General features: G+C 40.2%; 1 protein-coding gene across 1 annotated transcript in view; it reads right to left on the bottom strand.

Moving 5' to 3' along the window:
* The window catches only part of LOC119180609 (uncharacterized), a 33246-nt gene extending 21327 nt beyond the window's left edge, over window positions 1–11919 (bottom strand). Inside the window, exons 1-7 of the mRNA XM_075875745.1 lie at window positions 11750–11919; window positions 10343–10369; window positions 9669–9695; window positions 9000–9026; window positions 7195–7221; window positions 6480–6506; window positions 742–768 (exon numbers count right to left, since the gene is read on the bottom strand). Coding sequence (XP_075731860.1) covers window positions 742–768; window positions 6480–6506; window positions 7195–7221; window positions 9000–9026; window positions 9669–9695; window positions 10343–10369; window positions 11750–11864 — 277 coding nt within the window. The 5' untranslated portion in view covers window positions 11865–11919. The remainder of the gene's footprint in view (window positions 1–741; window positions 769–6479; window positions 6507–7194; window positions 7222–8999; window positions 9027–9668; window positions 9696–10342; window positions 10370–11749) is intronic.
* Window positions 11920–12262: the final 343 nt, after the last annotated feature.

The raw sequence follows: 12262 nt of genomic DNA, 5'->3' as shown, positions 1-12262 counted from the left end.
CTGATTAAAAAGTATTTGAGAACACAAAAAAAATAGTCTAACTCCAGGCAACGGTGAGCAACAGGCATTTGGTGGCCTCGTAATTACTTTTTCTGGCATATTTTAAAACTCTGACTAATGTTACGTGGGACACCCTGTATAGTTACATTAGAAATCATCGCGCCCACCAATGCACGTTTGTCATTCACCAATGGCGTGTTTGTCGATGGCGTTTAGTAGTCTGTGTTTGGTTATTCACCAAAAGTGGAGCCAAGGTTTATCGCAGCGCCCCCCCCCCTCCTCCGTCTTACTAAAAAACTTATGGGGCATAGTTTGTGCCCCAACCTGACACCCGCCTCTCATGTGTGCACATATATGATTGAGAGTGTTTAGGTCAAATATACGTTGCAGGAATCACATGTGATGATAATTATGTACTGCCAAACGTGCCTTCAAACAAGTGGAGGCTGCCTTAAAGACAATATTAAAAATGTCAATACTGAAAGTATAGACATTTCTTATACATCATTAAAAACGTTTTCAAGAAGAGAAAAGTTCATTGTCCCCGCTTCTTTTGGGCTTGTTTTGGGATGAGTATTCGCTTATTGGCTCGGTAGCATGTGACTACACTGTGTGCGGGGTAATACAATTGATTTGGACTTCATACGAAAAATGAGGACAGTGGTAAAAATGTCCTTTATAGGTGTTCATACAATTGTTAATACAATAAAGTTGAATTGAAAGGCAGCATAAAACACTCACCGTATGTGTACCTGGGCTTTCGGGCGTCTGCAAAAGAAAAGACCAAACAATCATACTCAGTTAGGCACCAAGATAACCCAAATTTAAAATCACCCAATCGGCTGTGTTTTTTATTAGTAATATTGTCTGATCATGACTTACTGATAAAATTTTCAATGTAACATTTTCTTTTCTCCTCCTCAGTTCATTATCGGTGCGGTATGCAGTTGATGTTAAACGTGTTCCCTGAACATGCAGTGGGTGCACTATAAACTGCAAACTTGCGAAGCAGTGGCAAGGCCTCATTGCCGAGGTTTTCAATCTGGCATCGCACGCTTGCGAGATCCATCGTTGAGCGCAATGCAGATAGTGTAGTGCCCTTGCCTCTGTCTACGCCTCTCAAGGTAGATTGTATGACTAAGTATTACACCTGAAGCATGAGTGCGAACATGCTTGCTTATTTACGCAGGTGACTTCAGTCAACTGTTAACATTACCAAAGAAAAATCAGTGTACAGACGTAGAGCCACGCCTTCCTTTACGCTAGGTTCTAACGTCAGGCCGACTAAACTCTTTGCGGCAAGGGAGTTTTAATTGGCAAAAACGAATGCATGTGTGAACGAGGTTGGATATATACAATGTATACAATGTAGTACACGTCGTTGGGCGAGTCCATGCTTTTTGTACAATGTGTTGCTGAGTGGGCTGTACGATAGACGTACAGCAGAAATCTCACATATAAACAGTGGCAGGTTACGGATAAGTGTCAACAACCATACAACCACACGACTTGAAGATCTGTACGAAAATTTAAAACGTGGTGTTTCCCACAACGTCCGAAGTATGTGTACGTTAATATTTCAGAAGATGCATGTTCTAGAGGAAGTAAATGCATGAAACTAGTGTTCTGAAGCTGAAAGATGCCATCGTTGGTCCATGGTGTATGGAGCGCGTCGTCATTGTTGTGGCCGTTGTTTGTCCTCCTTGTCGCTGTCGTAGTTGTCGTCTTCTATTGTCCTCACTGTTATTGTCTTTGTTGTGATTTATGTAGTCAATGTCGTTTGGTCTCTGTTCTCTGTAGAAAGATATCAAATATCAGCCTTTGCTTCGTATCAGGTGCCCTCCCAAGTGTAGAATGCAAGACAAGTCCATGAATTTTTGGTTTTGGAAATACAAATATCAGTGTATTCATCAGAACTAACACTGCACTGCCCACAATGGTACAGTGAGACTTGAGTCAATGTCGTTCAGTCTCTGTTCTCTAGGGAAACGTATAAAATGCCAACCTTTACGTCATGTCAGATGCCCTCCCCTGTATAGAATGCGTAACATGGTCGTGTAATGTTTGGTTTTCAAAATACCAATATTGGTGTAATAATTAGAACAAGCACTGCACTGCACACATCCTTGCAGCGTGAATCGATCAACAGAGGTAAAACGTGTATTGTACCAAGTATTGTACGTCGCGAGTCACAGACATCCAACTAAGCGGGGTATGCAATATAAATATCACCATATTGTAGTTAGTTTCGTTACTGGTGGTGGTGGTGGTGGTGGTGGTGTTGGTGCAGATTCTGGGGGTGGCCCTGGTCAGACCTGACCAGGAACTTCTTCGCCCAAAGATCTATTTCGACAAGTCATGTTTCACAAAGTGCTCCTAGGCCACAATTTGTCAAAAAGTTTAAAAACTCCACGGGCTGTAACTATGTAGTGTTTTGAGGCGCTAAAGTGAAGTCAAACTACATACCACATTGTCATACATACTGTGCGCGCGTATGGTCGCAAATGGTAGCGAAAGTTGGATCCGAAAAACGGCTCAGAGAGATTGCGAAAAAGCCAAGCAGTCGGGGTTACAGCGCTGTCTGCAGAACAAGCAGCCGCACTTTTCTTTTCGCATTTACCAGCCCTTTTCATTTTTGTATATTTACTGCGTTTACCTGTTTTTGCAATTCCTACTTATGTGTTGTATTGTGACACGATCTTACAATTTGTTACGGTCAGTGACGGGCTTCTAAGGCAAAATAAATGATGATGAAGGGTCATATGACGGCATTGGAGCTTTCGTATCATCGATGTTTTGAGCAGTTGGGCCGATAATTGCAGCCTATCCTTTCACGCGAAAAGAAACAGAGAAGGCGTGTGGTTGGGTCAGCCTAAATTATGCTTAATGACCACAACTTGGGATTGTGGGTACAAAATGCCCACTTTGTGCCGGTGCTCTTTCAAGGTTAACATTGTAGTATTTTTATTTATGCCTATGACGGTACATCGTTACTGAGTGCATGGATTCGAGGAGATGTAAAACAGTCGATCAGGCGATACATGGAGCACGAGACTACGTGTGAGTCTTGATGATAACGTTGATAATAACGTTGAGAAGTAACAACTGTTTCAAACACTTACTGTTTCGGTGCCTGGCGACTCTGGTGTCTATGTGGAAGCGAGTGAAAAAATTGAATTGTATGAAACTATTAGCTGGTAGTTGATGCTAGCGAATCAAGCACAACTTTGCTACACCTTGTATGCCCTAATTAGATATCTTACAATGTACTAAAGTGAGAGCATTATCTGTCCCTTAATTACCACAGTTTTTTAACACAACTGCTGTTTTTGCATTTTGCCGTTACTTAAGTCATCAAGCGCAGACAGCAAGAACTTGAACTTGAAGAACTCGCCAATAATGACGGTTTTTTTTTGTTGAAACGAGAAGTGAATAAGTGGAAAGCCTTGATGCGATTACTGAACAGCTGATTTATTTCTTGGTCTCCCGCGGAAGCTAAACAGACATCTGAGTTTTGCTTAATCGATGAACTCGACGCACAATAGTGTTGAATGAAGATTTTTTTTGTTTATAAATCAAACAACAATTCGCTAAGCTTTTGTTGCGCATTAATCTTCATTTGTAGGCTTCGCGTGTCGAAATATATGTAATCGCAAAATAAGAACACTATGGTTGACTTAAGCAAAAATAGCTCCACGTGTTCCAGCTTAGCTCCTCCTCTTTGTCATTAATTAGAAATCATACCACGTAAAAATCAAAGCTTTCTTCAAGAAGATTGGACTTTCATGGCAAACAACAATATTCTGACGGCATCAGCGAAGAGCATACGGGAATGTGATGTGAAGACGCGAAGGACAAGTCGTACACGAGCTTACGACTTGTACGTCACCGTGTTGAAATAGTTGATCTAGACTTACCGGTCTGAAGGTTTCGTATGTAGGGCCCAGATACAAATTATTCAAAGTGAATTAAGTACTAAACTTACCTGGATAAATATGCCTTAAAACTTATGCTTTGTCGGTCCTACAAACACTGAGGGAACTTGGATGTTGTATTATTCAATAACAATATGCTATGCTGAGATAAGTATTTCACTCGTATTAGGCAGCATTATTCGTGTTTTTGTGGCATAGAACAGTACAAGAAGCTTTCATTGATGCATACGCCATCGTTATGTTGCATGTTAACTAGACAAGATATATCGAATAAAGATGAAGGCAACCATAATGATAAAAGGGAAGATGGCACTAGTTACCAAACTAACCGTTTTACCCCCTTTTGCCCTGAAAGTTTTCTTGGTCGTGAAACAGTTGGCTGAAGAAGTTGGTATTACAGGCTTTTGGTTGTGCTCAACCATGAGACTGAGTTGTAAAACTTTGATGGGACCACTCACGAATGTTTGCAGGTGATGCGGAAAGCTAAAATGTGAAATCTGAGCAAGGATCTCATCAAGTCATTAGAAATGTTCAGTGTATGTTGCACTTCAATTCAAACCAACTAGCCCAAATAGCCATTCTTCTTCAATTGCACAATTTCACCTGGCCTGATGGCTTCGTTGAGGGTGTCTAAAAATGAAATCCCCAAAGTCAACCCAGTTCTAAGTTATAAATATGGTCTTGCAGAAACGCTCACATTGGAACTGCCAGTGACACGGCCGCATAAAAGAGGAACTATATGATGGAGAAGCGATTATCGTGTAATGGAGGCAGCTAATGTGTGAAAACTATGAGGTGCGCATCGCCAGAGCTTTGGGATGTGTTCTTGAAGAGCTGTCTGCCAATTGAACATGATCGTTTGAACGGTGTAGAATCAAATTACCAGTGCCTACAACGAAAAAGAGGGATCAGACAAGAGCATTCATGGCGAGCATAATCTATATTATACAGACAATGTTGCATACTAGCACAAATAAAAAGCAGCATTCTTCTTTTCGAGAAAATATCCCAACTACAGAGAATTTTATGGTCGATTTGCAATAACTAAACATCGGTATTTCATTCTCTGAACTAATTCCAGCGTTATTTAGGAATGAAACTACTAGTTTTGATTTTTTCGTTGATGTTTCTGTCGGCACTATGAGCTTATATGTAGTTAGTCATCATCATCATCATCATCATCATCATCATCATCATCATCATCATCATCATCATCATCATCATCATCATCATCATCATCATCATAATCATCATCATCATCATCAGCCTGACTACGTCCACTGCAGGACAAAGGCCTCTCCCATATTCCGCCAGTTAACCTGGTCCTGTGCTTGCTGATGCCGAATTATACCCGCTAACTTCTTAATCTCATCTGCCCACGTAACCTTCTGTCAAACACGCTGGAATTTGTCCACTTTGTGAGTGTCCTATAAGGTTTGACATACTATCATCGCTGTACGGCAAGCCACGCTACGTCAATAATATATCAACAGCTGATTGAAACACTTACTGTTTCAGTGCCCGGTGATATTGGTGTCTATACAGAGTCGAATAAAAAAAGCTTAATTAAACGAAAGCAGTAGTTGCTTTATGATTCTCGCAGGTTAGGCTATACTTTTATGCGTTTCAAATGTTCGCTAATTGAATCCTACAGATTATATAAAACGTAGCACAGTATTGGAGTCTGTACCACTATTTGCTTTGAAAGAAGTGAAGCAAAAGTACGAAAAAAAAAGAATGCTTCAAATGTTGGGCAGAAAGATGACCATTTCTACAGTTACGTATTGTTTGAGAAATAACGGCGTCACAATATAAAACATATTGCCAGTAAGCAATGCTTCAGGCCATTACTGCAGTGTCCAGCCGTGCCATCTTACAGATCCTCCATCACACTGCAGGTCTTGTGAACACAAGACTTGCAAACCCAGCTCTCACGGTAGGTTTGATGTTTTCTTGCTCGACATGTAAAACGGAACAGCAACTTTTGAGGTAACAACTGCATTTCATATGTTTGCCTGCGTTTGGGCAGATACCTGTGCTCACTTTAAGACAATTGGATTCCGTAATGAGTAGCTATAGCGAAAAAATCATTCGTAATGAAAGCCTCCTATGTAAGCTAGCGTTTTGTGAGACCACCGAACACCTACTTTGACAAAAAGTTTTACCGCTTATAGATCCGAAGCCTGAAAGCTTTTTACTAGCGTTTTATTGTCAACCTAAATCCATTCACGTTAGTAAAAAAATAGCTCGTCTGCAACGAATATTGCATAACAAAAGCAGTAGATCGAGGGTGGAAGCAATTCTAACACCATGTGTAATATCGCCCCCCCCCCCCCCCCGATACCTTCAATCGGCATCGAGTGGAAGGTGGCGACTTGGAAATAACTGCTTTGTTTAACGTGTCTGGACTATCAATGCAACCTCGCAGACTTAGATGGCACCGGCGAAAAACCTGTGCCAGTGTACGAGAACCCGCAAGAAAAAGCGTAGGAACGGTTTTCAACGCTTCACTTAGCATGCCTACATAACTTTAAAAATACTCACCGGGCCTGTAGGCTTTGTCTCTGGTGTCTACAAATGAAATCACGAAAAGTAATTGGAGTAGTAATTTTAACGATAAAAATATATCCTAGCTGAATGGTTCTTAGTTGTGCACCGACATAAAACGCGTTCACTTTTTGAGTGAGAATGGCATTACTTACTGAACCAAGCTAATGCGTCAAATGTGTCAAGCTGTCACGCACAGCACTTTGGATTTGATTTCAAATAACGATTTTTGTTGCTGAGTCAACGTCGTTGAATGAATTGTATTCAACTAAAGATAGCGAAATTCGTATGAAAAAACAAAGTAAGAAACGAGGATGACAGGCAAGGTAAGTCTATTAGTCCGCATAAACAGTGTTCCACAATATACTGAAGCAAAAAGCATGATCATCTGTATATCTGAGAATATTTGTTATCAAGAACAAGAACTGCGAACTTACACTGGGGCTGTATTTACAGTACAAAAGCCTAGTAATCACTACCTGAAATACCAGCTACTCAATACTTACTCTATCGTTTGACGAGCGCCTCTAAGTGCTCTCTTAGTTTTTTTTCAGGCAACAAAATCAGCCTTGGTCTCCTAACTCAATCAATTAATCAAGCGCATTATGACTCGTCACATTAAAAAGCAATCTAGAACTCGGAAACGAAAGTATAATATGACAGCACGATATGCCATGCAATTAAAATAGAAACAAACTGCTTAAATACTTACTGTTTCTGTGCCCGGAGATTCTGGGGTCTATGCGGTAGCAAGGAAATAAATGGAATTACACAAAAGCAGTTTCTCGTTGATGTTTGTGAATGAAACTATACTTTTGCAACTGCCATTATGCACTTATTAGGTGCTACACAAGGTGCGAAGCAGCACATTATCCGATCACGAACTATTGCACACTTTCGAAGATTTAGAAGCAGGTGCACATGAAATATAAAAGCTGATTGGCTTGAAGTAAAATGGACAATCGCTACACCTCTATCTACATTGGGGCGTAACAGCAGAGTTAAACATAAGGTACTACGCGTGTGATATAATTAACTACGCCGTTTCCGGTAAACGTTGATCGTTCTGAGAGATTATGGTTTTGGGCAATGGCAATTGTGGAATAAGATTGCGTGGTTGCCTGATTTCGAATGGTTCTTGTGGTCACTTTGGAATCGTTCGATTCTGTAATGAGCAACTGAAGAAGTACCTATGAAAAAGTCATTAGTAATGAAAGCTTTCTATGTGAATTAAATAGCATTTTGCCATACTGATAAATTATTTTAAAAGACATGATTATTTTTTGCGAATACGCTTTACTCCAACTTAACTGAATGCAGAAACAATAATTAGGATTTGGTGGCATGTTTACAGCATCATACTATTTGCATATCTGGGTGGCACATAACAATGAATAAAGTTTTCGAAAGACAGGGGGATGAAACTGCGCAATGAACCACTTTCCGTCACAATTTGGAGAAACAGACTTTTCCCAGAAAGTAATTAAAACACTCAATTGGTCCTACAGATTTTTTAACTCACAGGGAATAATCTGAACAGGCTGTAGAATTGCTACGGAACTACTAAAGACTGCATTCATGGCGTACGCAAAACCAAAATCACTAATGGGAAGAACAATAAGGCCTTAGAAATAACGAAGTAAAACTAAAACCTCGCTGGTGCTGTAGGCTTCGTCAATAATATATAACCCTGATCCCCACACGTACATTCGAGTTCAACGATGTGACTTTATCGCAACATAAACTCTTTTTGGGTGTGGACATTAAATATTTTCAGTTAAACGAGGAACTACATAAGCCTGAATGATTTTTGTTCAGTGAAGAGATTTTTTTTTCAATGGAAAAATAATTAAAATGTGCTTTTGTACACTGATCCGTTTTCTAAGTTTAACTAGTGTGCGCGCTCAAGAACATAAATTCTGAAAGGTTATGCAAAAAAGGAGGGCCGATACAGGGGCTGTAATAGTTAATAAATACACGATTTTATGCATGCAAAGTAAAATGATTGCGCTTAAACAAGACAAGGACGTGGAAGATGTGGACGAGCGTTCCATATTTTGCACTGGTGCGTATGTTTTTCGTCCCTGCCTAGTTTAGGCACAGGCACTTTTTTCTTTACGAGTAGGAATGAACACGCCAGCAAGAGAATTTTATCGAAGTCATTACAAACGTTGGTCCACGTCAGAGAGAAACGAAGAGATGAATGACTGTAGCTTTTCGCTAAAATTTCTTTTAAAATGTTTAGCAAAGGAGCCTGCAGTCGCGATGAGTACAAGTTGGTAGTCATTTTGCCAAATATGAAGCAGCTGAATGCTTCCTGCGGCGCATATTAGAAACGCCAATGCAGTTTTGCCTTGTCGTTTCTCCTCTAGCAATACAAATGGCCTTGCCAGCAGTTATACCTTTGGAATTTCAAACTCGTTATGATTTCATGTCTACATAGCTACTGTAAAAGCTTACCCACTATATGATTGAACAATTTTTCAATAAAAAGCAGCAACTTCTTCAAACACTTACTGTTTCGCTGCCAGGCGATACTGGGGTCTACGCGCCAGCGAGGGAAAAAAAAGTTTGGAATAAACAAAAGTAGTGGTTGCTACTCTCTAATCTTCATGAAAATTGGTGAGCACATGCAAGCTGAGCAATGCATTTTGGGCAAGAGCGGTGACACCACAACCCGCGAACTGATGATAGCTTTTCACACTTCTGCGAGAGGCGAGGCTTGTGTTATTGACACGTCAGTATCTTTATTTAAAAGCGAGCGTAATTTTCTGCACGGCTTCTTGTAAGCCGTTCGGTTTTGACCAGGTGACCATTTGACTACGTTCTTTCGCAAGTGTATATTTGCAGGGTGACGAATTATAAAATTCAGTTGAAAGTCTGCGCCTGTCCCTGCCCCATCTTTTCTGCGTCTTTGAGTTTCTTTGTGCACACCAGTTGACCTTGAATCATGAACCAACTCGGCCAGCTGCGAGTGTTAATTAATTAAACCCCTGCGCATGTCTTTTCTAACGAACTAGTTCACAGAGTGATGAGGCCATGTAGTATCCTTTATGTTCCGTACAATCAGAACAAGTAGGAAAATATTTATGCGACGACGAGGGAATGATAACGAAAATGAACGAGGCGAACGAGGATTTCATAAACTTTTTTTAGAACCGCTGCATACTTGTCAGACATACTCACCGGGCCTGTTGGCTTCGTCTCTGGTGTCTATAAGTGAAACGCCAAGGATATATTAGTTCTGCGCCAAACGTTGTACACGTGTCGCCAGAAAAACGCTAATTACGGCGCTGACCGATGGACTACGCAAACGAGAACGCCTTTTGGTTCAGTGAAGTTAGTATGTGAATGCTGTAAGGCCTGCATGGATATTGACTTGGCATTCTGTCTGGCATTTCAGGTATTTTCTGCCGTTTACATGACTGTGTTGGCTGCATACAGAATGAAAGTTATGATAGCTGGCGAAACTGCTATCACGATTGTTATGTCCACGTGTTCATAGAAATATTGTTCCAACATATGAACGAACAAAGAAGAGTGACAGTAATTTCTCCCAACATCTTTTTAAGACTGCGGAGCTTGTGGTATTCACTACGAATGCTTATTATTAATCCTTTTGCCGAGATAGCAGCCATTGAATAATTGCAGCTGTGTAATAAAAACAGTAGTGCATATTTTATTTGTTGATTTCCTAACAGTGAAAATGACACTGTCAGCAGCTTTTTGGTTACTTAGGTAATCAAGCACGTTATGAAACATATGCTCAACGGGTACTATGAAATCTTATGCACATTATGTCGGGATTATGATAGGCGATATTACGCTAACAAAATAATAACAACTGATCTAACACTTACTGTTTCGGTGACCGGCGATGGTGGTGTCTATGCGCAATCAAGGAAAAAAAAATCAATGAAAGTATTCAGTACTACTTTATGTGAAACACTGTAGCTATACTTGGCGATTTATTCTGTGCACTTAATTAATACAATATAATAACTGAGAACAGTGCCTTAACGTGTAGCCTTCTATGCTTGGGAGGACTTGAATACACGGCATGAAAGGAAGCATGCTTTGCGGATTTTGTGGAAAAATAGCCATTGCCACAGTTATATTGATTCTGAGAAATCAAAGCACAAGAAGACTAGACCATGTTGCGATTAATTTAACATGCAATGTCATCACTGAGAAGCAGAGCTCTGGTTTGAGCTAATCGGTACTGGTTCATAACCAGCGATATTTTTGGCCTAGATTGAACGAAAATGTCTAATACAAACAAAAAAAACTGGGCGCCAGACTTCAAGCTAATTTTATTTGACAGCGGAGAGAAGGTTTTATAGCACAAGTCAAGTGTTGAGTGAACGCGTGCCGCAGTTTTTCTTAACAACTAAGGAACCACAATGTGCTGCTGAGAAAACTATATTCTACATCTTGAAGGGATAGTGAAGCCGTGACTGAAGAAAAAGTTGCTAATTATTGTACCAAATGATAAAGTGAGGCACTGCTTTGCAATAAAGTTGTCTGGCGATGTGGGAGGTATAAAATGTAACGACCTCGTGTATTTCTAGGCATTGTTTGTCATCGAGTTAGTAGATCTGGAGGTCTTGCAGACAAACCGTGGCTGTGTGTCCGAATTGTACGTCAGTGTTTGAGCCGCTACTACTATATGCATTCAGATGTACTTAACAGCTGCTAAAAGTTGTTCATGCTGCGTCGTAATAGCTCATGCAATATTGCAAGAGCTTCCGCTTTGGAAATAGGGCACTCAGGGAATCATTGATGATGTCTATGGTTTATGCAGGAAATCGAAAAGTAATTACCTTCACTTCTACGACTGGCCTAGCGTTGGATATCTAATGGAAAGTGAGCTTCAAAGTTTTGCATTTTTGTTGACTCCAATATTACCTGTATCAATAGGAATCTTGTTAAAAGTTCGCAGAACTAAGAACCAGTTGTTAAGCTGTGATGACTTGTTTACAACATACTGCACGAAGCCTCGGGTGTCAGAAACCACTGAACGAAAACATGGGCAGACAGATATACAGGAGTTATCACTACTGTTAAGCGCTTCCAGAAACGATTTTTAGAGAGAAGCGTTCACCCAGAGTGAATTGCCCTTTCGTTTTTTTTTTAACGTGCCGGGCTATGAGAGTGTCCATTGAACCATCAAATATATGTTCTGGTCGCACAAAACCAAAACCAGAATATGAACAAGGATCTGATCAAGTTCTCAGATATGTTGAAGGAAGGCTATGGAAACTTACCGGGCCTGTCGGTTTCGTCTCGGGTGTCTAAACGAGAAATCCTCAAATCAACATCAATTTTAGGTCCATTTATTTGCATGTATTGTAATAGAAACGTTCGTTTATATGCCGACATCGATTGTTCCAAGTTATAGGCGAAATAATATATGAAAAAGAACTGTTTATGGTCGATGAAGAAAGTGCGTGAGAACTGTGATAACTGATATTGTCAGAACCTTCGAGCTCGCTCTACTATGCCAATTCTTTGGGAAGACAGAGTCATTCAACAGAAGATGTCACTGCTGTAAATTACTTCCAGACAAAATTTATGAAGAACAACAATCCCCTAGGGAGTATTTTACATTGAATTGACCGAAAAATATGTGCAGGCAACCAGTCTAACATTCTTGTCTTGGAAATGTACAGTCGAAAGGGTCATAGCTTATGCAAAAACGAAGGCACGACACCGGAGGTATGATAGCTATTACATTCACAAGTTTATACACATTGTTTCACTATTTGTATATAAAAGAG

The sequence above is a fragment of the Rhipicephalus microplus genome, chromosome 10 (genome assembly GCF_043290135.1).
Source record: "Rhipicephalus microplus isolate Deutch F79 chromosome 10, USDA_Rmic, whole genome shotgun sequence".
NCBI lineage: Eukaryota > Metazoa > Arthropoda > Arachnida > Ixodida > Ixodidae > Rhipicephalus > Rhipicephalus microplus.
This window is presented reverse-complemented; position numbering and strand designations above follow the sequence as displayed.